This window comes from Catharus ustulatus, chromosome Z, assembly GCF_009819885.2.
Source record: "Catharus ustulatus isolate bCatUst1 chromosome Z, bCatUst1.pri.v2, whole genome shotgun sequence".
Classification (NCBI taxonomy): Eukaryota; Metazoa; Chordata; class Aves; order Passeriformes; family Turdidae; genus Catharus; species Catharus ustulatus.
Genome location: NC_046262.2, coordinates 12,040,309 through 12,065,765, shown reverse-complemented (window position 1 = coordinate 12,065,765; position 25,457 = coordinate 12,040,309). Strand labels below are relative to the sequence as shown.

General features: G+C 36.3%; 1 protein-coding gene across 3 annotated transcripts in view; it reads right to left on the bottom strand.

Moving 5' to 3' along the window:
- Positions 1 to 7,107: 7,107 nt before the first annotated feature.
- The window catches only part of NIPBL (NIPBL cohesin loading factor), a 140,873-nt gene continuing 122,523 nt past the window's right edge, over positions 7,108 to 25,457 (bottom strand). For 2 of the 3 annotated variants that reach the window (XM_033085248.2, XM_033085251.2), the window contains 17 exons: positions 24,901 to 24,999; positions 23,327 to 23,380; positions 22,067 to 22,175; positions 21,380 to 21,516; positions 19,759 to 19,899; positions 19,366 to 19,459; positions 19,108 to 19,262; positions 18,748 to 18,838; positions 15,609 to 15,782; positions 14,889 to 15,079; positions 14,020 to 14,127; positions 12,510 to 12,710; positions 11,966 to 12,112; positions 10,177 to 10,472; positions 9,708 to 9,882; positions 8,979 to 9,164; positions 7,108 to 8,415 (listed from right to left, as the gene is read on the bottom strand). In XM_033085248.2, coding sequence (XP_032941139.1) covers positions 8,050 to 8,415; positions 8,979 to 9,164; positions 9,708 to 9,882; positions 10,177 to 10,472; positions 11,966 to 12,112; positions 12,510 to 12,710; positions 14,020 to 14,127; positions 14,889 to 15,079; positions 15,609 to 15,782; positions 18,748 to 18,838; positions 19,108 to 19,262; positions 19,366 to 19,459; positions 19,759 to 19,899; positions 21,380 to 21,516; positions 22,067 to 22,175; positions 23,327 to 23,380; positions 24,901 to 24,999 — 2,724 coding nt within the window. In that variant the 3' untranslated portion in view covers positions 7,108 to 8,049. Of the gene's footprint in view, positions 8,416 to 8,937; positions 9,165 to 9,707; positions 9,883 to 10,176; positions 10,473 to 11,965; positions 12,113 to 12,509; positions 12,711 to 14,019; positions 14,128 to 14,888; positions 15,080 to 15,608; positions 15,783 to 18,747; positions 18,839 to 19,107; positions 19,263 to 19,365; positions 19,460 to 19,758; positions 19,900 to 21,379; positions 21,517 to 22,066; positions 22,176 to 23,326; positions 23,381 to 24,900; positions 25,000 to 25,457 lie in introns of all 3 variants that reach the window. The other variant, XM_033085249.2, reaches the window with a different exon arrangement.

The following is a 25,457-nucleotide window of genomic DNA, read 5'->3' as shown; positions in this document are numbered from 1 at the left end:
AGCAAAAGTTGAAGTAAAACCAAAAACAAAACTAAAAAACCCACCAGCCAAACCATGAGAAAAGATATTGGAGACAGCACCTAACACCAACTTTAAAAAGCCCCCCAAAATACAAGAATTTTAAAAATAAATTAAGAAGATGAAAAAGACAAAGCTACAAAAGTAAGAACATTCCACTTCAACTATTTTGGCTCTTTAATATGAAATTTTGACTATTAAGGGACCCAGGGAGTAATAAAGCTAGTGGTGCTCAGACTGGATGACAAGAGAGAAGCATCTTCAGCAGAAGCATCTCTAAGCCAGGGGTCTTGCTAAGATATTTAAACTTAGAGACTACTAACAAGATGTGAAATTCTGTAAAAAGACAGATTAAGATACACAGACAAACATTTATGTTTTCTCTTCAAAAGCACTGGCTAGTGAAGAAAGAGAAATAGTTAGGTTTCAAGAGGAACATACAGGGGAGGTTTCTTTTTGGGTTCCCTGTTTCCTCAAACCCACACTCACCTTCTGAAGATGGGTGTGAGTGTCTTCATCTGTGGAGTTTTAAGGATCCTACAGAGGCTTCAAGAAATCCTGTGTGGCACTGGAATGTGAACACAAGATAAGTCCGCACTACAATTTGTAAAATTTTGTAGGAAAAGGGAACAAAACTTCACTACTACCCAAACAATAAATACAAACCTAAAATTTGCTTTTGAAATAATATTGTCAGTTTGAGCTAACACGCAGGAGGTAAAGCACCAAAAGACTACCCTGAGCCTCACCTGGGAATTTTTCAAATACACCAAGGGAAGGACTTTTTTTTTCTGATATACAAAGACACAACAAATAGATGGAAGGAAAGTTCAAAAATTACAGTAATTTCACGATTATAAAGAGCACCCGATTATAAGGTACACTTCTGGGTGTCGGCAAATTTCTGAACTTTATCCATATAAAAGGTGCACCGGACTATAAGGAGCACTTTTTTTCCCCACCGAGGATCCACGCTCAACAAAGTAACAAATTAGTAACGGAATCGCGCTGTCAAGGGGTTTACTGGCAGGTGCTCAATTTGCAAACATTTTTCACAGATTGGCGTAGCCTTTAAACGCAGCCCCAGGTGCCCTCCCTGTACTGCGGGCCCCGGCACTCCTACCCACCCCCAGTGCTGGCTGTCGTGGCTCAGCTCGCGGCTCGGCCGCCGCTGCCTTTCCCCCTCGCGCCTGGGCCACCGCCGCCACCTCCGGACTTTCCTCGGCCCGGCGCTGCTGTTGGGGCCAGGCGGACTCAGCTTGGCTCAGAGCTGCTGCACGCTTGCACTTCCGGGTTGGTAAATTTCCGAACTTTGTCCATATATAAGGTGCACTGGACTATAAGGCGCAATTCCGGGTTCAGACCAAAATTTTAGTCAAAAGGGTGCGCCTTATACACGTGAAATTACTGTACTTAAATTTACAAAGGGCCTGAGAGTAATACATGCCTTGTAATGACCACTTATGTCCACCCTGGTACAAATATCTAGAACGACATTTAAAGAAGTGGCCAGAGTGGGTTTCCCAGCCAAGATTTAAAAATCAAAGGTATGAAAAATTTGCATTAACCATAGAGGATCCTGTAATTGCGATCAGTTGTCCAAAGGAAAAAATCTCAGTATATAGAAACCTGTACATGGTTGGTCTGGAAATTTTGGTCTGGATGCCCTGAAGGCTGAACACCAATTACAGTAATTTCACGATTATAAGCCGCACCATTTTGACTAAAATTTTGGTCCAAACCCAAAGTGCGGCTTATAATCAGGTGCGGCTTATATATGGACAAAGAACGAAAAGTTGTTGTTTTAGTTTGGAGGACAGGTGTCTGCTGAGAAAGGCAGGAACTTCTCTTTGAAATGGAGAATGTAAACCCCCTCTCTCCAAATTATTATAATTTGGAAATCAAGGGGCTTTCAGGCAAAAATATGGAAATTAGGAATAACAGTTCTTTTCTAGGGAAATTAAAATAGAAATACAGCACTACAAAGAAACAAACTCCAAACCCTGACAAAGTCAGAGTACAACCTGACACCCCATCAGGCAGGGTGTTGGCAGCAGTCCCATTCCATGGTGGCTGCATCCTCCTGCAGTGAGAGATGTGGCTCAGTTGGAGCAGTGCTCCTGTACAAGGTGCAGTTTCCCTCCGGAGGTCCAGTGGTGATGTGGAGAAATCCGGTTTTCCACTAGAGGCCAGTGGAGAAAGGGGCTCCCTTAGTGTCCCAAAACCTCTGTTTTCATTTTGGTAAGAAATGTTGGGCTCTTCCCCCTGGCTGGAGCAACTTCCAATGGGATGCAGTAATTTTATCAGTCCCACAGTGGGACTCAATGGCCATTAGCAGAAAATGACTCCCTGGAGGAAGGATGGGTTGTGAAAAGATAAAGAACAATGTCCCGCCTGGTTTCGATGGATGGCCCATTAGCAGAATATCTGCCATTGAGATAAGGATCACTGCCCCCACCCTCAACAGATGGTGATAGAATAGACACCTTTTATCACACTCTGTATTGTAACATGCGGCTTATAATCAGGTGCGGCTTATACATGGACAAAAAACCAAAAAGTTGCTGAAACCCAGAAGTGCGGCTTATACTCAGTGCGGCTTATAATCGTGAAATTACTGTAAATGACAACTTCTGCATCATTTATTTCATATGGATTTCTACACAAAGGGGAGGAAAGGAATCCTTGCTCTCTCTTGGGTGGAGTAACAGCAGTACTTTTGGAAGGCAAATAAAAAACCTTTATGAGGAGTGATCCAAATCACCCAGAACTTCATATAACGTGAATCTGCCCTGCAGGTTTGTCAGTGGAGATGTAACTGTGGGGACTCATTGCACAGGTGATGTTCAGGGGTGACCTTGAATCTGAACATACACCTCCACATCAGACTGTTCAAAACAAAAAAGCTCTCAAAAATAAGAAACAGAGATTTTCTCAAGAAATCATCACATGTTGCCTGTGCTCACAGAATACATTTACTCTGAGCAGGAAACCCACTAAATATCTCCCTCTACACATGTATTTCTGTTTTTTTAGGTGCAGTGAAAGAGTATTTCTGTACAATCATGAATCCTAATAAGAGAACAAACCATGCAGAATAAGAGACTGAAAGAAAACTTGCTCAAAGAAAACATAAGTCTTCAGTTTGTGCATGTGAAGTCAAAATGAAAAACAGATGACCCCCTGCAAGGTTTCTCAAAATAAATTTCTAGTAGTGACAAAATGGGGCTGTTTCCAGCAAATTTGATCACCTTTTGTCTACAGTATAGTTGGGAAGAGAAATAGAAGTAAGGGATGGGTAAAAGGAATTCAGAAGTCCTCTTGGGAGAAGGGAAAGGAGGAAGTGCACTGAAAGTGAGCTGATGGAACAACAGTGTGGGTGCAGCCAGCAGCAGCAGTGACCCTCCCAGAACTGCTCAGCTGCTCAAGGGCAGAGGCTGCACTGCAGGCACAGCTGCAATGCCCTGTTAATGACCAGTTCCCAGGAAAGTGGGGGTGAAATCAGATAAATGACCTTTCTAGATTTTAGGAAGTAGGATCCTGTTTCAAAACAGAAATTTGAGCCTTTAGACACAGCCGCACAAAGAACAGGGATGGAGAAAAGCTCCTTTGAAGCCCGACCAGATTGCTCTAGAGAAGAAGCCGCAGCAATAACGAGTAACATGAGTCACTCAGGGCCAGACATTGCAGGTGGGACAGGCAGTGATGGGGACGTCCTGCTGTAACTCCAGTGCAGCGAGTCCCTCCCCTGCGGTGGTTGCCACGGGCCCAGCAGACACCTGGGCCACCACCCTGCTGGTGCTGGTGGCCTGAGCCAGCTCAGTTCTCACAGGATAAACCCCCCCGTGCCCACAGGGCAAGGAGCGTCTGGAGGATATCTGACCTCAGCTTGGGTAGCTGTGAGCCGTGCATGCAGCTGCACTGCCCTTGAATAATGCAGAAATTAGAAATGATGTAGTTATGTCTGATGGGGTGAACACAAACTGGCAAGAAGTGTCCAGAGTAATCAAAAAATACATTCCCTGGATGATTTACAGGTGCCCAGGCATAATTTGAGCACTGAGCATAGTGAAAAGTGATCAAGGAAGTGTGTGCACATTCTAGGACTAAAAACTTGGAAGTTTCATTTTGGAAGGGTCCAAACCGAACTCTTAAAACATTTATTTTAAATAAATGAAATATGAAAGTACTATGAACTTATTTGTATATAACAATAACACTTTAATATTTAGTCAAGGAACCATGAGATCTAAAAACTTGCTACTTACATTAAGAACTCAGCCATTACAACTCAGAACTTCAATGATAAGATGACAAATTCTCTGAAGGATATGGAAACGCTCATATGATCATGGTGTGGCTCTTTGGTGAGTGAGGAACACTAGGATACAGGAATTGTGGCTCCTCTCCTGCTACTTGTAGGGCAAGAGAGTTCAGGAGAGTTGGGACATAGGAAAGCATAGCAAAGGTGTTTGTCTGGATTCAGTGTCACTAGGTTCTGCCTGGGGCTCAGAGTCAAAGCAAAGGATCAGCTGAACTCATCCGTTCATTTCCCTGGAATATCATTAACACATGAATGTGGTAGAGTGTTCGGCTGTTAACTAGCACCGGATGAGCCAGACCTGAGTATAAAACCTTTTTTTTGACATGAGTCACAAACACATTCAAGAACTATCTTAGGGTTGCAAGGTATTTCATGTTAGAGCTACTGTTTAGCATATCCTAATTATTCCACAGCAACAATATTCTTACTAGTGACACCACAACAGCAAAACAAAGGTTAAGCTTGACTCAAATTTTAAAAATTTAAGTAACTTTTTTTTTAATGGCCACGCATCACTAAAATACTTATGCTGAATATTTCCCATGCCTACTTTGTACAACTATGAGTTGTTAATATAAGCAATAAAGAACCTTAAAAATACAAAAGGGTGTTATTGAATCATTTAAAAAAATACTTATAATTACAGTTCTGTCAAAAACTATTGTGATCTTGAAAATATTCAAGAATAATTCTGCAATTTTACAGTACTGAAGTGGAAGATTAAAAATAATAATTCCATTCTTTTTCAGATTGTGAAGTGTCTGTGTTTTCTTAAAAAGTTCAACATGGCTAGTTTTAATTCTAAAAGCTTAATAATACCCCTTTGTTAGGTATGCTACTGCAACAAGTTCCATGTACAGATGCTGCACTCAAAGGAAGAAAGCAGGAAGAATAAAAAATTCAATAATCTTATAGTTATATATGTAAAAACCTATATCCATACAGTGAAAAAAATACTACATAGCTATGTCAATACAAAGGAGCAAAATTGTGTCACTGAATCAACTACTGCACTGCAGCACTTAAAATAAAACCAAACCAAAACGAAATACTTTCTCATGTAGAAAGATTCTTATCTTGGCATGTGCAGTTGCTACTGATGTGGTTAATGTTGGAAAAACTGCAGATATTACTCTGAGCCCTGCACTGATGTCACTGGTGTTGAGACTGGGCCCTCGACTCCATGCAGAGAACCACCAGCCTGGGTCACATCAGCGAATGGAGTTTGTTTCCCAAAATGGGGCACTGCTGCCTTTTCCTCTCACAGCAGGCAACTTTGTTTTTGGCAAAACTGGACTAGGTATTACTCTGTGTACTTCAGGAGGGTAGAATTCAACTCTTAACTAGTAAGAATCATATTCAATTTATTTAATAATCTATAATCAACTTTATAACTGTAAATTATATAACAGCCATAACATCCCATCAAGGAGCATGTATGCCACTGGCATATCATACAATATAGTAATGGTCTAAATCCTCTCAACTAAGACAACTTTAGACTTCAGGTTTTTATTGTTTAATTATAACTTCTTTCTGATAACTTTATTCCAATAAATACCAAGCAAATTGAAATAATCCCCCATCTTTGCTATTGGAAAAACCACAAGAAATGAACAAGGAAATATTTGTATTACCTATTAAAAATAAGATGCTTTAATATAATTGCATCAGAAATAACTAACAGTCAATTTTAAACTCCAACTGCATGAAATCCTTGGGTTTATCACTTGGGAGTTTCTTGGCGAAGTATTTTCAACTCTGCTTATCAGTAATATCTGACATGTCATATAACCCCTTTAGTCTCCAAGTATGAGTTTGCCAGTATAATGCTGCACTTGGCCCTGAGAAATATAGCCTTTCATTGTTTGCTACAAAAATGTCCTGTTTCCAGAGCTGCAGAGGAATGACTCCTGCTTCTACTTCTCCCTCCTTTAACAACACCGATCTTAGCCCAAGAGGTTTTTGTATGGTGAAGAGAACACTATCAACACTATCAAAAAAGATGTATTAAAACATTTCTGTTCAGAAAAAATCCAGTGGTGAAACAGCAAAAAGGTATTCCCCAACAATTTACTAACTGGATTCTAATTCATTTAATATCTTGTTTGGGTTTTTTTACATATCAGTATTTTGGAATAGTGTTACTATTCCTCACAAATTGAATAATGTATTAGAATTCTGCAAGTTAGTTTCATAAAAAAAGCCCCCTACCATATATTAAACTTTCAAAATAAACAAAACATAATAGAAAAATAATTATGTTGAGGAACACATGTTTTTGATAAATACATTTGAAAAGACAGCAGGGTTTAATAGTCTCTTAAAACATTTAGCTATTTTTAGATTTTTGTCTGTTTGCAAATATGCTGATTTTCTTGCTTTCTAGGAAGCAAAACTGCTTATGAATGGTTGTAGCAAGGCAGTTGAAGCAAATGTTTCTGGAAGATTTCAACAGCATTTTTCCGATTTATAAAATGTGAAAACATCTTTCCATTAGTAAAAAAATTAGTCTAATATACAAACATTTTTTTTTTTAAATTAATTTGCAAAGGAATGTAGTGTAATTGCCCAGACTCATACCCAACCACTCCATAGACATTGGTAGCTAGCTCCTCTTGACACAAGCCTCTCTATATTAACCCAGAGAAATGCATACATGGCCAGTTCGCCCAAGCAGAAGAGTAATTCAGCTTTCCCCAAACCTGAACTATTATAAATTACCACTTGGACAGCATTAGAAAGAAATTGAAGCATACAAGGAATAAACTATAGTTTCTTTTTATATCAAAATGTACTCTTGAAAATGTGTTTGGCACAGTGCTAAATCATATAGTTAATACTAAATATTGCAGGATACAATAAAACCCTGGAGTTAACTTGTGTTTACACCCTTTTAGGGATAAAAATAAAAAGATACCAATTATTCAGAAGTCAGCCTATACAAACTGTATAAACAATATTTTATGTCTTGTTTTGAAAACCACTGATATAGTAAATTTTACATAAAAGACTGCAAAATAATATAAATGGATTTAAACAGATCTTTACAATAAGAAATTCAAATGGAAACAGACAAGTAACAAAGAGAAGTAAAAAAATTTATTGCAGTATTTGTTCCACCAGATTTGCTGGGGATCCCTTTTCTTGTATTATTTCAGGGTGACCTAATACATCAAAATCTACATTTACAAAAACTCCTCCTGCAGATAGGTCATAGATACTGCATGCTTTTTTTTCTTTTTTTTTTTTTTCTTCAACAGAATAAATTATATATCCAGGAGATTCTGCCACTTTACAGCCTGGAAAAACAATGCTTTCCTGGAAACTGGGCTAAGCTAAAGAAAGCCATCCGCTGCTAGGTTAAACTCCAAGAACACTTTATTAAGAACATTAACAGACTAATTTCCAACATTCACTTGTTTATTTTTTTTTTAAACAGAAAGGTTTTTCTTTTTTTCAAGATATAAACAATTTTTTTGTTAAACTATAATACAGTGGGAGTAAAAATGAACTGAGAAGTTTCTGCTGCACAACAGCGAAGGAAGCTCCCACAAAAATGTTTACCAAACATTTCCTTCTTTTTTCCCCGCGTCCCAGGTTCCATTCTTACTCTTCGTTTAACTGATTTTTTTTGCCAGAAAGTTGACATTTCAAGTTTTTCTGTTATTTCAATTCCTGTAAATTTGGCTGCATGTACAAATTCATTAGCTGGAAGTTCCATCCTTGGCGGCATACAGCGATCGTAAAGTCTGCACAACTTTATTAGTCAGCTTATTAGCACTCGTTAGAGCAATTTTTTTGTAAATAATGTCTGACTCTTTAATAGTGTCTACCCAAGGCACCAGTTTGCGGCCATCACGGCGCTTAGCCTCAGTCCAGGAGCCACTGTAGGAGCCTGCCATCCACTGAACACTGAAGCCATTGCTGGTTTTCTGTACTACTCTTGCAATTTGTGGTCGGTCTTTGTACTTTGGACAGCAAATAGCGATGACATCCATGACATCAACACTTTCATTCATCTGTGCTGCCAACTCCGTAGAGTCTGAATTTCGTTTTGACCTTCTCAATGACTAAAACATTGGGGGGAAAAAAGACCAAGTGTTACACAAAAGAACTTTAGTGAAATTATTGCTTTTATTGCTTTTAATCCCTTGACGCCGGGAGTTGGGATTCCCCGGCACACATTCCATTGCCGGCAATGAGACGCACCGCGACCGCCAGCGCCAAGGGGTTAACATATCCTTGTAAAACCACATACTCTTAATTTGTACCCGTGTCTTTATCTCTTATTGATATATAAAATTATATATACACATGAATCATAAAGCTACATAAAAACTTGGCAACAATAAAAAGGATAACACACAGTACATTCCAAAGGAAAATTAATAACTTTTTATACGGGATAAATCTCATTTTCTAGTTTGTTTTTTTTTTATTGTCTTTTCTGTTAAACTTTCTACAAAAGTTGTATAAACGGTTAAGTAGAGAATCTCTATCTACAAAATGCTTTTTTTTCATGTGGATTACATTACTTGGTGTACATTTAATATAATAAACTGACATTTATAAGCACATAAAAATCATTTTACGTAATACGCTGCGAAATACGTTGACTCCTCCTCCGCCTCACCCCTGAAGTGCCTCCTCCTCTATCCTCCCCATCACTTTCATCGTCCTCTGTCTCAGCTGCATTGTTTTTAGGGCTGCCTCCTCCAAGCAGCGAGGTAATTGCTTTGTTCCGAGCATTTGTGCTAGCTGACACCTCTCCATCTTCTTCCTCTTCGTCAGGATCCAAATGTTCCATAAGGAGCTTGAACTATTAGAACAAAAAAGATCAGTTCATTTTGTAATTTTAAACATGGACATTTATATCATGTTACATTATGTTAGAAACAAGTAACAATATAAAGAAACAGGGTAAAACAAACAGCAGACAACTTGAACAGCTTATGTTGGGCTCTACAAACTTAACTTTCTCTTCTTTTTTGTAGATGCACAAAAGCTTTCTTTCTGTGTTTTCCAAATGGCAAGTTTTCTCTAACTGTTATTGGTACAGGGTGAGAGACTGTTAATAAGCCATATACTGTCTCTGTTCCCATGATAGAGTCAAGAATAAAGTGAACAAGTAACATGGGAGAGGTATACAAGACACCAGAATTCAGAAAATACTCCATATAAAGATGAATAACCTTTAGCTGAGTTTGAACTTATTAGAAACCTCTGAAATACAGTCCTGCTAAACATCCTGAAAGGAAGATCCACACGTCACAGAAGATAGGAACTTAACATATTGAAATGTACTTTAAAGTATATACTGTGTTAAAGGATTTCAGTATTTCTGCAAAGCAACTTTACTTACATCTAAGTACTGTTTTACTATACTCCTCTTCACCTCTTCTGTGATCTTGGAATTAGCCATGTCACTCCGCAGAAAATCCAAAGTTTGTTTTGGATGGAAATGCACTCCCGTCTTCCTGTTTATAGCTTTATCATAAACTTTTGCAGATTCAGATGGAGAATATTTTTGAATTTTACTGTTTAAAGAAAACAAAAGAGAAGACTTTTTAAGGAAAGCCCAGAGTAATCTGAACAAAAAGCTTTTAAAATCTCCAATATAAGTATTTATCTTTGAATCATTCCATAAACAATAGATAGCCTGGTAAGAAATTAAATAATTGGGCTTTTTTAAGCCTAAGTTCAACTTAATAATTTTTTTCTCTGTTACACAAATGTATTGCTTAAACAATAAACAATCAACTCAAATAAATGAAAAAAACTTCCAAACAACTCACTGCATAACAAGTGTCCTACTATCTACATAGCCTTACCTATCAGAGAATCCACAGAGGTTCTTTAGATGCTGTTTCAGCATCAGAAGTAATAATATGCCTTGGGAGACATTAGCAAATTCAATTAAAGGAGCTGAATTTTCAGGTAAACACTTCATCACTGCATTTATATCATTTTCTTCATCAGAATCTGAGTCAGAGTCCACTCGTTTCCGTAACCTCCGAGGCTTAGAAGCTTCCTCCTCACTTTCACTTCCGCTTCCACTGTTACTCTCACTCTCGGTCTCATCATCTGATGAAGGCTTTCTTTCCTTCTTTTTGTCTTTCACCATAGACTGCAAGACAGAGAAGTTAACAAACATTCCAAAATTAGGGTAAGTAAATATCATGTATGTTCTTAAAATAATCTGTCCAAAATCATTACTGGCTTAAATTAGACAGAATTCCCTGACCAAAGTTATTAATTTTTGATTTGATAGTCTTAAAATCATCTATGGCAAAAAGATACTGAAAAATTTACCCAAAGCCCAGATTCTCTTGCAAGGTGCATACAGAAGGAACTGAAGCAACAAGCATTCCCCTGGTATGTTACGATTAAAAGACTGCTGACATTCATTAGCAGTGACAGCAAATATACAGTAGAAGGCCAAACACAATAAATCAGGAAGAAAATTCCATTTTTCTTTCATCAGAATATATTTCTGTGTATCGTGGAGATTTCCACATGTACTTTGGTGTCGAAGCTGATTTTAAATCCTTGTCTCCTAAAATTCTATGATGCTAATTACACTGCTGACCAAAGTGATCATATTAATAATGAACTAGTTATGATTAATAATTGTCAGCTGCCCTATGCCTGCGTGGGGCTCTGAGAAATCTGGTTTAGTGGAAGGTGCCTGCCCGTAATGAGGGTTGGAACAAGGTGATCTTTAAGGTCCCTTCCAATCCTAGTCATTTTATGTTTCCATGATTAGTTCTATGATTACTTGTAGATCTACAGAATTTCACATATGCATTATTACTGCACATAGTATGATTTTTCAGGACACAGACCTAAGCAGGATCTCATCATTTTTAGGTGATGGGTACTACACACCGGTTCTCAATCTGGAGAATGTTCTCAATCTCTGACTTGTATTTAGTAGTCAAACTGGACATTCTAGAAACTGGGTTGTTTCCTGACAATTTGCACCTTCGACTGTAATAGTCATTCAGGAAGGGAAGACACTTAAGTCTTTAAGAAGCAGAGGCCTCTCACTTACAGGCTTGGGTGTTGAGAAACATGATAAACATGTTGATACTCATGATAAACAGGTACTTTATCATGATCCAGGTTCTTATGTGCTTCCTCAATAAATATTGCCCACTCCTCTCTTGCAACAAACAATGTATTTTAAATCTCTCAGGCAACAAAAATCCAACAGCCATCAGCTACTTCACAACAAAATAAACTGCCAGTTGAATTTTACTATGAAAATTTTAAGAACGTCCACAAAGTAGTATTCCATGACAATTCTAGGTTCATGTGCTTTCAGATGTACACAATTAACTGTTATTCAGCCATATTGGGAAATTATACAGATTTGACCTCAAAATTAATCATTCCTTTTTAATAATATAAGCAGCAATGTAAGTAGAGTTTTTGACTAGTACCTACCAGATACAGGTCAGAACAGACAGTATTGTTTGGTTTTGCACTATTGTTTACATGCCAAGTAATGCAACTAGTTCACACAATAATAATGGTACTGCACTGAAAAACTGACCACATTATAGAGAAGCTTATGTTTCCACCATCATAAATATACTAAAATATAAATGCACATACCTCTTTAAATGACTGTAGCAGGTTGCTACCAGAAACTGATAGTGTAATGTCTATATGATGCATTATAAACAGTGGCTCTTCCTGTGTTTGGTAAGGAAAACAGGCTAGATTGTCTGCTATGTACAAAAGCATATTCACCTCTGTTTTCTGGAAGTCAAAGAAAATATTACACATAAATACATGTAGAAATATCCTGGATTCATATACTTCTGCAGTGTTCTTAACAGTCTAGAGCAAAAAAAGACGGTAAAATTTTTTATTCTATATAGCCCCCCAATCCACTGTAAACAACACCTATACATGCAAAATTTAGTCATACCTGAAGATATATTATTTCTGATCAGTCCAAACTGAGTATAAAAAGGTATAGAGTGATGCAACATGCACTCTATTACACAGATAAATACCTTGTAGTATAAAGTTTAAAAAGTACATTGGGGACAAAGTTATCAATGATTATATAATAAAAATACATAATAAAAGAACTTAAGCTTGCAATGTTGCATTTTAACTTCTTTTTAAGTGAAGGAAATGTGGTGCTTACTGCAGTATCATCAAAGAGATTGAGTAAAGAAATTAGAAAGGCTCGTCTGTGTTGACGGTTCCCTCGAATCATGGAGTAGAGGTGTGAACACAGTGCACTGGATGATTCATCGTGTCTGAAACCTCTCACAGGATCTTTTGGGCAGGTATTAATTGCCTGTTGTACTTGGTAAGACATCTTCATACCAGCCACTGCTTTCATCTGAAACAGAAATATATTTATTTTTATTCAAAACATTGCTTCCAAAGCAGTACAACTGAATCTTTTTAAAGGGATGCTCATCTGAAACTTAAATTTAAAACATGCACTGAGCAATACTACCTCAGATTTGAGCTGTCAAACAGAACTGGGGTAAAGGTAAGAATGTCTAATGAGTTGCTTCTGTAAATTCTGTAGTTCCTAGGAACATGCAGCTAGTCTGTTTACCCACTATAGCCAGGTATTTAAATTTAAACAATTTTCAGGAACATTGAAATGTTTTCATACATGAACATAATATTTTACCACATCTATATGCTTGGTATCCCCTGTAGAGAAACCAGTGACTGAATCAATATGAGTACAGTAGGACTAAGACATAGAAAATTAGTGCTGGTTTTCTTTTTCACATATCCAATGCTTTCCAGTTGATTTTACTCACTGCAATGGTCCTGCTCTAGTTCCAGAACAAACTGAATCTCTAGTTATGTGGACAGTTGGCTATGCAGCCTATCATCTCTGCTGCTGTCCAGTAAAGTTGTTTGCGTGTCTATACACTGTCTTAAATCCCAGCTGCCTAAACCAGCAAATTCCAACTGCTAGCCTTCACTTAATGTATGAGTTATCTCTTTGGATGCCAACACTGCAATGCTTCAAACGCACTGGAATACAAGGAAGGACATGTGAGAAGTCCTACAACATAGTACACACACTGAACCTAGACTGGGATCTTCCAAAAAAAGGAGAATGCTGCAGCTTAATTTCAGATCTTAAGCAGAACTGGTACAATGCCACAACTCCACTTCTTCACACAGCCCTTAGTTTTTCCTTTCAGCAAGATTCATCATATGTAAACAGCTTCCTATGTTTCTTCTGCTTAGGTTACAATTTATAAAGCCTTGGTTCCTTGCACACTCTAATATATATACTGTAAGGTCTGCTGTTGACTGCTACATGGTGTTTTCTTTTCTAGTCCACTGATACAGGAAAATTACTACTAAACACTACGAAACACTTGTCCTTACCTCTTATCAAGTAAAGGCTCTAAAGTACTACTTAATATGGAAAATATTATTGTGATTCATAAATTACGTAAAGGGAAATTTGGGCTAGAAGAGACACTTCAAATTATATTATCCTTTCTGTTTCTCAGAACAGAAATCTCCAAACAGGGAGTAATCTTTACAACTGCTTACAGTTATTGTTTATTCTTCTACTTTATACTCTTTTTCTGAAGTCGAAGCATTTTCAAGTGTTAAACCACTAAATAACATAACAATGTTTTGTTAAATGTTAAATTAGAATTACTTACGTGAATGAACCCAGCATATTTTTTGTCTATTTCCACCAACTGTTGGTCAGCTTTATTTCGCATAGAGGGCTCTGGATCTGTGCCCATAGCAATTAAGTACGGCACACACTTGAAAAATAAATGAAATGGTTATTCAGAGGCATTGTACCCCCTCTTTGTCGGTCTTTGTTCTTTGTTTCTAGTGCAGAAATTAGAATAGGAAAGTCTGTGCAACTTAATATCCTTTTTTCAAGTAAACAGAATGAAATACTACGAGACACCAGCACTCTAACAAAGCTGTGAGGTTTCAGGTAGTATTTCCTTTTCTCTCAAATGCTAAAGTCAATTTAAAATACACAAAACAGCATCTAAAAAACCTCCAAAAAACCACTTATGACTGAACTCATGCAATGGTTACAGCATCAAAATTAATTACAAAACAGTAAAGATTACAAAAATTACAAATAAGCAAAGAATGATGGAGAAGATGATTGAAGTTCTGACACTGACTGTGGAATTTTATAATGTTTGGAGGATGTAGGAATTGAGGTGGAAGCAAGTTGACACAAGATAAAGAACTAAATAAAGAAAACATTTTGGCAATATACCTCAAGTTGTAACAGAAATATGCTCCAATGTACATATCTACATGCTCTTTAGTACTGCCTGGGATTTACATCTTAATCCAAAATAGATAATGAAGCATATGGAATTTTGTGGGCTAACAACATAAAGCAGATTTCAAAATATGCCTTCTGTAAAGGCCTCATGCTATAGTGAGAAACTACTGCAAAATAAATAGAAGAAAAGACCTGGAAATTTACATAGCAAGTGTGAAAGCCCCTAAAAACATGAATAAAAGGAAGTCCCACCACAAAAACCTATCATACCTGAACAGGATGGATGAGACCTTGGTTTAATGTCAGTGCAATGACATTTAGAGCAAAGTGGCGTACATTGGACTGGTTATGAAAGAAAGCCTCAAGGACCTGTTTGAGATATAGCTGCATGATGGAACTACTCATCCCTGAGGAAATATCACCCATTTCTTTCAGGTCTTCCTGTTTTGCTACTTTTTTCCCTGTAAAAAGGACAAAAGCAATAGCATACTAGTCATAGGATAACCAGTTATTTTGCCATCACTTGCTATATGCTGATCTCTAAGTTTCACAATAAATACACATTTCAGCTGTCTTAGAATGGGGCTATGATCTCATGAAACACCAAACAATCTAATGTATAAATATATATTCAAAAAAATAGAGAGACAGCATTTTAATTCAAGTCTTAATTCCATAATAAAGTACATTAAAAAATCTTGCACTTCCATTTTTTTATCTGCAAATTAAAATTAGTGTTTTTTTGATAAAAAGTATTATTACCATGATTACAGCAACTATGAACTCTGGATTGTTTCCAGTATTTATACATCTTGTAAGTAAATAATACATCTATGCATATACCTCTTTTTAAATCATTCTAAAATACCTTGTGTACAATACTACTGATCTGTTTACAATTTTAAGTGACTCAGCACAGATATATAGTAACTGTATGCAACAACATCCGGTTTTTGCAAGGTCATGACCACAGAAGAATTCAGCACTTACAGTCTCTGTCTGCCTGCTGCATACGTGTATCTTCCTCCTGCAAGTAGGTCTGGAGGTTTTTTAACACCTGGATTTTTAAGTTTACTGAACAGTTCTTATCTGAAAGAATGCTGTTGTACAGAGTCTTCACTTCTTGTTCGAACATTAAACTGGGGTGCTGAATAAATGCAAATCCTAAGAGTGAAGAAAAGAGGAAATGGTTGTCATTATTATAATCTAGAAATTGTATTTCTGCTTATTAAGTTCTTCAGAGGAAAAGCATCAAATTTATCTCCTCCCAGTAGCATAGCTTTTCTAGTCCAAACAGAATCACACTTCCACATGGATACCATCTGTTGCTTACAAGGAGTTGTATTAACCACAACTCTGTTTGATGGATAAAATGCAGTGTTGACCCAGGGCAGTTGCACAGAAAGTTATACAGGTCTAGAACTAGGCTCAGTGTAGTGGCCTGCATCTCAATGACTAGGAACTATCATAAGAACAAGAAAGGAACATTACCAAAAATTATCTGTTATTTTTCTAATACAGACATTCTAATACATCTAGAGACAAACATTTTGCTGAAACTGTAAAATGTGACTCATATGGATGCAGAGAAAATGCAGAAAAATTGATAAATACTGTAAGTATTTAACATAATAATAGAAAAAAATAGTAACCAGGGCACACAGTAAAATTTATATGTCTTGCTGTCATATATCTATTGTAGTCTTCTCTTGAAGATCACCTGAAATGTTCCCAAGACTATGTGTTTTGAAAGACAAACACTACAGAACAGTCATCTGTAGTCTTAGCCTTGTCAATGAACTGGCTATTCTTAAATCTGTATTTAACAAAAACTCTTCTAAATTACTGGCAGTATATACACTTTAGATAATATATGTAAATTTAGAAGTGTTGCTGACAATCTCTTATGAAGTATCTTAGAAAAACAGTAATGGGAACATTACATCCTAATTTAATTTACTTTAACTACTTCATTGCTTTTAAGACTGTTTAGGAAAAGTAGACATTAAATGCATTTTCTATGACCACAAAAAAATTCAGATTTTAAATGGGCACATAGGAAAAATAGAAACATAAAACAAAAATGGGTGGAAAAATGAAAACAAATCAAATTATGCAAGAACAATACATAAACATAGCTGTAATAGAGAGAACATTGAGTCAAGTTTATAAAACAGGCTCCATGCACACAATAAGACAGTGTAGGTAAAGGCTAAGTCCAAGACAAGCCCTCAGTGTGTTTCAGATCTCACTTCAGTCTCAAAACAAGAAGCAGAGAAGCAGGTGAGAGAAAGGGAAAAGAGAAAAAAAAGAAATTATGGTCGTCTTCAGAGTATGTGGTATGATTGTGCAGTCTATACAAGTGTAGACTGATGTTTGTAACTTGACCGTCTCTGTGAAAAGTCCAACCCATTTCTTCTGGCTAATTTTAAAAATTAAAAGCACATAGACATATCTGTAACAACTCATAAAACTTTTTCTTCATTCAATTTAAGAAATCTAAACCATCAGTGTTCTCAGGCAAATTCTTATTTTTCCATCTCCACTTAATCAGGGAAGAAATCTTACTTGGCATAAGATCCTCTCATAGGAGATGAAGAAAGGCACCTGCTGTATGTTTTTTTAAGGACAGAATTCACATCTCAGAGATGCTGCCATACTATTTCTCTTCACAACTTTGTTTTCACTCTGTTCAGAATCTTTAGAGTAACCACTGAACTTGGCTGAGTTAACTGTTAAGTACTTAAAATTTTAGCTAAATTTACTAACAAGATCAAGCTTAATCCCTCAACAGCCGCGGCACACCCTGAGGCAAAGTCCCTACGAAAGTGACAGGCTGATAGGAAAGTACATTCTTCACATGACCCTTTTCGCCATATGTAAATATTGAGCTAGCTTGCTAGTCCTTTTCACAAACACTGAATGAGTTCTACAGCTTTGCTCAGTGACCAGCCTGAGGTGGAAATTTGCACTGTCTATCACATCTCCATACATCCAACAGCTATCTTCAGAATCAGTACCTGGATGAAATCAATATATCACTAAAAACAGTGAGGTTTAATTAAAATAAAAATTGAAATGCTTATGGGCAGAAAAAAAATCTGAAGAACGACTACTGACAAAACAGATCACAGTTCAGTCTATAATTTAGAAACATTTTTGGCAAATGTGACATACTCCATATCCATGAGCAAAGTGATCATGTTTGTGGTTAAGAATACAAACACTACCCCAGTGATGATATTCTGTAAAGAGCAATGAAACTGGACTAGACTAGGTAAGTGTCATGTACATTGATATAATGCCTAGAAAAACTGGATGTAGTGCAGAGAACCATGGCTTTTCTCCTGAAACAGGGGCAACTCCAATGCCATTAATCCTGCTCAACTGTCTTGAAATGGTTTCTCATAGAATATGAAATGAAGATTCAGTCTCGATCCTTATCCTCATAGCTCTCCCTAGCCTGTATTAGAGTAGGATATCTGAAAAGTCACCTAAACAGCAACATAAGGAGGCAAATTCTTGTCCACAGTTAAAATCATACAATGGAGGCTCTCACGCCTTGGAAACAATTTATTGCAGACCAAGCAATAACCATGAATTGAACTCTTCCAGATACCAAGACCAATCTGTCCAAACAAGATTTTCTAGGATGTACAATTTTGTCTCCAAGTCAGCAGCAGTTCATTTTCTACCGCAAGTCACTGATGCCATACTAATCCCAAAAACAGCAGTTCCCTTGACTCCTGTAGAATGGCTGCTTCCACCCCTAAAATGTTCCAAGTTTTTCCATTCTTTTTACCTTGTGGACTGAAAAACAAGGTTTGGAGCTATAACATACTTGCATGTGGAGTAAAAAACCAGCATGTTCATTACCTTGGAAATTTGCTTCCCTCTACAACTTGATCACACATCAAAAGGCATTAACTGTCAAAAGCACTCAGGCTGCTGCAGACTTACACAACTAGCAACCCTTTGGCAGCTTTGCTATGACCAGTTCTCAACAAAATAGGCAGTAAGTTTTGATTTGAAGCAAACACTTCTGAGACTACACAAATACATGAATTCTGACTGATCCACATGGATTTTTACTAGACCAGAATAATAAAAAACTATTAATATTGCTTACCAAGACCAATAATGGCTTTTGTCTGTACTTCTTCATCTGAATGCTTTGTAAAATACATCAGCAGTTCAAGTACTTTATCCTTAATGTTAACCTGGGGAAATTAAAACAAAAATAATACTATTTGAAGATGAAACAGATGTTTTTAATCTTTTATAGAAAGCATATATATAAGAAAGGAAAGGAGATGGACAACTTCACTGCATAGTCCTTGCAAAATCAGGTATTTAAAAACCAGACAGCTATACCATATGCATTATGGAAAAATATATACCTTTGGGGGCCTTGGAATAATGTGCTTTCAAATAGAAGTGGAGCATTCATTAAACTTAAGACATGGAGAATAAATGAAAGCTATTTTACCTTACTGTTGCCCTTAAAATCTTCCTGATCAAAATCAAAATGCCGACATAGTGCTCCAACAGTGAAAAGTGATCTAAGGAGTGCTGGTTTATTGGCAGTGAGTATTGTACTGTTGGGGTCCTCTTGGTGTTGATTTTTTAATTTAGAAAGTGCACCTGCAGTAAAATAAAAGTTTTTATCACAGTGTTTGATTGTGGTGTATCCCTCAGATAAGACTTGTACTCAAAACTGAAAATTTCTTTTTATGATTTTGCTTACCATAGTATCTGTTAAAACAGGCCCACACAAATTTATAATTCTGGGTGACCTTGTTCACAACAGCCCCAAGACAGCTCACGCAGTGCTGAACAACCTAGGAGCAAGAAAGAACAAATACATTATCTGCTTAGAAGTTCAAATTGAGGCTTTTGTGAAGGAAAAAGCTATGCTGAACTAAAATTAACAATCTAACAGATATAATATAATGTCCCTCCTTAGATTGCTCTGCAAACCTACTCAAACTCATTAAAATACAGAAAGCCACATGAAAACCCTGGTAAACCAAGTACACTGATTTTTTTTGATTCAAAAGTTAGCTTCATAATGAAGACCAGACTGTCTTTAAACCGAAGTCATGTGGAATCAATACAATAGTAGCAATTAAAAACTTACTGTCATGCCGTATTTGATGATGAGTTTCATGAGGTCTTCCTCAATAGTGGCAAGAAAGGTCTCACTTGGGTGCTCCATCAGCGGCACTACAAGCTCTAAGATTTTTGCAACATTGCAGATCACCATGAAATCATTCTGGGTCTGAAACAACAAGATTTATAGTGTTTAACACTTCTGGCCATGGATAAGCTAAGTACTATTAATACACACTTAAGTTAAAAATTCCAGCTTATTTGAGATATTTGGTAAACATCTAAAACAATATTTATATATTTACATCTTTTATTAAATTACATGAAACATATGAAATCTAGTTCTGTTTACTGCAGGCATCCTGGGGGGAAAGAAACCTGGATGAGCAGAATTACACCTCTTATCAAAGCTCTGTCAGACTTGAAAACCTTTGGGTCTGATAATTTTCTGGAGTAATACAAGAAATCTAGGAACTGTTCCTGAGATATGCACACTAGAGAAGACACAGGACCTGAAAACCAGGTATCAGCAACAAAATTAAGTTATGCTATGACTTAATGCACCTTAAACAAATGGTAATAATGTGCACAAGTGTAGAAAATACACTTAAAGCTACTACTACTTTGCATTATCATGATTGTATGTATATTTTAAGTGTGGAATCTATGGAAAACATCTGTTAGAGACACATACTGGTAGAGATGGACTATTGACAAATCCAGCTTGCTAATCAGGATATTATAAATCCTGAGTACTAGTATCAAGCTACTTGACATGTTCAAGTTGTCAGTGGTAATTCTATGATTCATCTCAACCATATGTAAATACAAAACAAACCATTTGCAACCCACTAAATGAGTTGCAGCAAGTAAATATTTAGATAAGTCTTTCCTATACTGTTTGTTTAGAAGCAGCTCTAAGAGCCTGCTGTAAATGTGCCTAGAGAATGTGGAAAAATGCCTGGAAAGTGCCAGGCTGTATCTACAGTCTAAATTGTTAATAATTACCCCTTAAGCCTCCCTGGGCAACTCACCTATTGAAAGGCACTGCTGCCACCCATTCATGCTCATCAGCCTTGAGCAATGGGTGCTTAATCCTGTCCTGCTCTTCTAACCAATCAGGGTGCCAGATCAAACTGGCATAAACTGCTGCAAGGAATTAGAAACCTGACTGGGGGAGGCCTTCAGTGTTAGAGCTCTAGAGAAGTGAGAAATGAAGTCTAGAAGAGGATGAAATAAAATGTTTTTCTTCTCATATATTTGTTATATATTTTAAATCACTCTATCTTATGGAACCTTATCCTGAGTCTTAAGATTCATATGTTAAACATTAATACTTTTAAGATTGTGACTGTAAACTAAAACAATTCTAAGAAACTATTTCCTGAAGGGAGAAAAACTGGGAAAGAGGCAGCACAGGTTTCAATTTCATTTGGCTGCAAAATACGGAGGTAGGTTGTGAGAAAGAACGTCTTAAAAGCTACAGCGATCTTCAAAAGCATCTTGTAATCTCCAAAGCTATGATGCTCATGAAAAAACTCCACAATTTAAAATTTCCTTTTCCTACCTCAAATTTCATCAAGTATACAAGACAGATTTTCATTTTCATGCACAATTATGTAGGGAAAAGACTGATTTTCTCTACTTACACTACATTTAGTGGTCAGGTATGGCTGCATGGTCATGGCATGTTTGACCATTAGCTGGGGCCTTATTTTGCTGAATAAGAACAAAGTGGTTATGCAAGCAACCAAGCGACCAGAATTCACACCTTTATTGTCAGAATCTGCAAAATATTAGAAAATACAAAAAGGATAGTAAGACCAAGTACTGTTTAAGCAAGGAAAAACACTTTTTGATTATCTCTTTCATTGCATCTCTTTAAAAATCAAAACAGAATGTTCTTATTAGAAATGGGAACATAATGTGTTAACATTTATATGTGACCACAAAAGACTTGAAAAAAGAAGCAAAGATGCATCAAAGACATCATTACTTTTTAAATTCCTTACTGTAAATGTTAGACTAGCCCAGCCAATTTTCATATTACAAATGTAGAATATACCAATGCAAATGAGATTTGCCATGTTAATTTTTGTTTTAGTGATCTGAGTTATTTTAAAAGTAGTTCTACTATTATGGTTAGCTAGTGAAGATTAGGAAGGCTTTATTATTACACAGTGCCTAAAATTTCATCACTTAAGAGCAATGATTTATTACAAGCAGCTTTTAACAAGAATTCCAGAACAGTAACTTTTTGCAATGAAGTGATTTAACCAACTGTAACAGTATCATAAAAAATTCAGGGATTTTAGCTGAGTTTTAAATAATATTACCTGATAAAGATTCTTCATACTTAAGAATGTGCTCAACCAAATTGTCAACAAGTTGAGTACAGGCTTTCTTCACAGGTTTATATGAGGCATCTTCTTCTGACTTCAACAGCTGTAGCAGACGAAACAGAAAATGGTTTAATGTTAAGCTGCATTCATTTGCATAGGATATACGCTAATTTTATAACAATTACTACAGATACACAAAGATTTTAGACTACAAAAGTATTTCTCTACAACTTATATAGTAATGAAAAGAAAAATTATGGAAGTAAAAAAGCAACATAAGTAACGAGAAAATAACTGCAATAAAATTCCACAGTAATTCTCCTTATTTTTTGCACTGGGATGAAAGCTGCTTTCTGCTTAATTAAATAATGCAGAAACTAGCAGGATTTAAAAGATTTTTAAAATGCTTAGAGAAATAAAATGCATATTAAAAACAAATGTTTTTTTTGACACTAAGCTAAAATACCAAATGAGGATCTAATATATCTGTATATCAACACTTTATTTAAACTTTTTACGTATGAGTTTGAATACTAAAATTGTGTCCATAGAAGATTATTCTAGTATCTAAGAAGGACTTCTCGTTCCATATTACAGTTTTTCTGTCAGTGAAGAGGCTCTTAATGAAGAGGCCTTGATTTGCTTGATAACCTATCTTCATGACACTCCAGGCAAGAATGGAATCAAAGGATTTTCTTGCTTGAAAATTAAGCAGTGCACGAAAAATGTAGAGAATGATAACACAGGTTAAAAGATATGAACAAGCCAAGCTCAATTCTTAGAAATACTGGTATTAGATGTAAGTAGAATATAATGCAGAAGTAACTTATACTTTGAAGATTCACTGCTTCCATAAATTGTGTAAAAAATACATTGGATATGAAAATACACTTATCTACTGTTTAAAGAAAATCAACATCACTAGATACCTTATTTCAGAATTAACTACCTTAGTTGTGGAATTTGTGTTATGTCAGTCATTAATGAAGAACTAATGAAATCAAACACACAAATCAAACTCCTCCCAAAACCAAGAAGTGAAGTATTTTTAAGAGATAATTTGCAAAGACAGAAACTAATGCCAAAGAAAATTGTACCAAGAAAGATATTAAAAAACGGTCAGCTCTTAAAGAGCAGGAATTGAATTTGTCTATTGTAGGACTGCTCTTGGAGTTCCCCTTCTATGTGTTTTAGAAGCAAAAGGAACACTAAAATTCTAATGATTTTACTATACATTCAAATTTCATTACTTACATTTTGAAGAAGCTGTTCAAACCAGTCATACCCTGTATCTCTACAAGCTGCAACCTATAAGTATTTTTGAGAATAAACTAGTTAATATACAAGGCATCTGAAGACAAATTATTTCAATACAGATGTCATCTCAAAGGACCAGCAAATATGCATACATTTCTACATGCATTAAAAACAATGGAGACCAGAAACTGTCTTCTGCATATGAAAAATAGTTCCCACAATTTAAGTGACTCTAGAATCTGTATTTTCATACAACATAAAGCCTACGTGCTTTACTAGAGATTGCTGTCTCTAGTGCAAGATAAGCTCCCATTTTGTAGAAAATTTTGCATAAATTTATGTATAAATACAATCCTGACACTTTGAAAATGGACATGCATGTATATCATAGAACCACAGGAAGTCTTGAGTTGGAAGGGATCCACAGGGATCATCACGTCCAAATCCTGGCCCTGCACAGCAAAGCTCAGAAGTCACACACCATGTGCCTGAGAGCATTGTCCAAATGCTTCTTGAACTCAGTCAGACGGTGCTGTGACCACTGCCCCGGGGAGCCGGTTCCAGTGCCCAAACACCATCTGGGGAAGAACCTTTTGCTGATAACCAAACCCAAACCTCCCCTGACACAGCTTCAGGCCATTTCCTTGGGTTCTGTTACTGAGAAAAGTACACACACATACACACACACACACACACACACACACCTTTATTTAGGTACATATATACATGTGTGTGTGTGTTTTTATATAAACAAACCAAGCCTTCACTGGTATCATATGTCAGGACCAGTACACAGGAGGTTCAAATTAGAACAGGCAGGAGAAGTGAGAATTAAACAGAAGTCAAATTGACTTCTCAGACAGGAAAAATACAAACTAGGCTATATCTTTTTAAAATACTGTAAAGCAAAATGAGGTTTTAAACCTGTAATTGTAAGTAATGAAGTTGAGTTTTTAAAGTTGAGATTTAGACCTTTGAATAATTGATATTAAAACATCTTTTAGCACAGTGGTTTTATAAAATGTATTTTCACTACAAACTACAGCATTTTTATCTGAAACATTTTGTTTTTTGGAGATGTGTGATCTAATTTGCTGCTTCTAAAAAGTGAGATACAATTATGCAAACACCAGTTTACTTTGAGTAATAACATGACCCTGTATTTATTAAAACAGCTTATTAACCTTGTCAAATAAAGGCTATCAATTGTTTGAGGAAAATTTTCATTTACAAGACAAGTTCTTAGGTAGGCTTAACTATATGCTGCTAGTAGCAATTCCTGTAGAATGCTACATACAACAAAAACTGGTTGTGTTTTAACTTAAAAAGTACTTGATGGAATCTCAATATAGTGTGGTCACAGTTATTACTGTTAGCAGATTAGTGAGCACTAAAAATTTCCTACAGCCTGCTCAATCACATTAATATTTTTGGCATACATTTCATGCCAGGAAACATAAAAAGGGAAACCATGCAACATATTATTGTGTTCAAAAAAATACAGATAATGTTTCTAAGATACTAAGAACAAAAATTGAATGTTGCACACAACTCAAATTTGTTTAACATACCACATCAGTGATGTTTAGTATTTTCCTTGTCATCGCTTCTTTGTCATGGTGTGGAGTTGGAGTAAACCAGAGCTTCTGGAATGTCTCATTTACTAATTTCTGAAGGAAAACAAAAAAGTATTAGCATAAATAAATAAATGTACACGGTCACACAAGTATTATTTTTCTAATATATCCATACAACAGATGTGCTGATAATCTGTGCCTTTTCATAAGGAATTAGGCAATTTAAATGAGACTGTAGTAGGAAATGTCATCTGAGACAGACCCAGACCTACTATTACAGGACTTCTACTCATCTCATGTCAAACTTCAGCAAAATGAAACAATGGGAACTGATGCTACAGAAATAAAGTTATCACCTTCCTGCATTAATTGGCACTCCTCAGAAAAACACAGCTGGGAAGCTGACAACTGAATAAACAATCCTTACAGCAGAACTTCAGCAGCAGTGGTAGGTTCCATTAGTTTATAAAACAGCTGTGGCAAGGTGGGAGAGACAAGTCTCTACACTCAAATATAGGAAGTATGTTACCTTCCAATATTTTTGAATACAG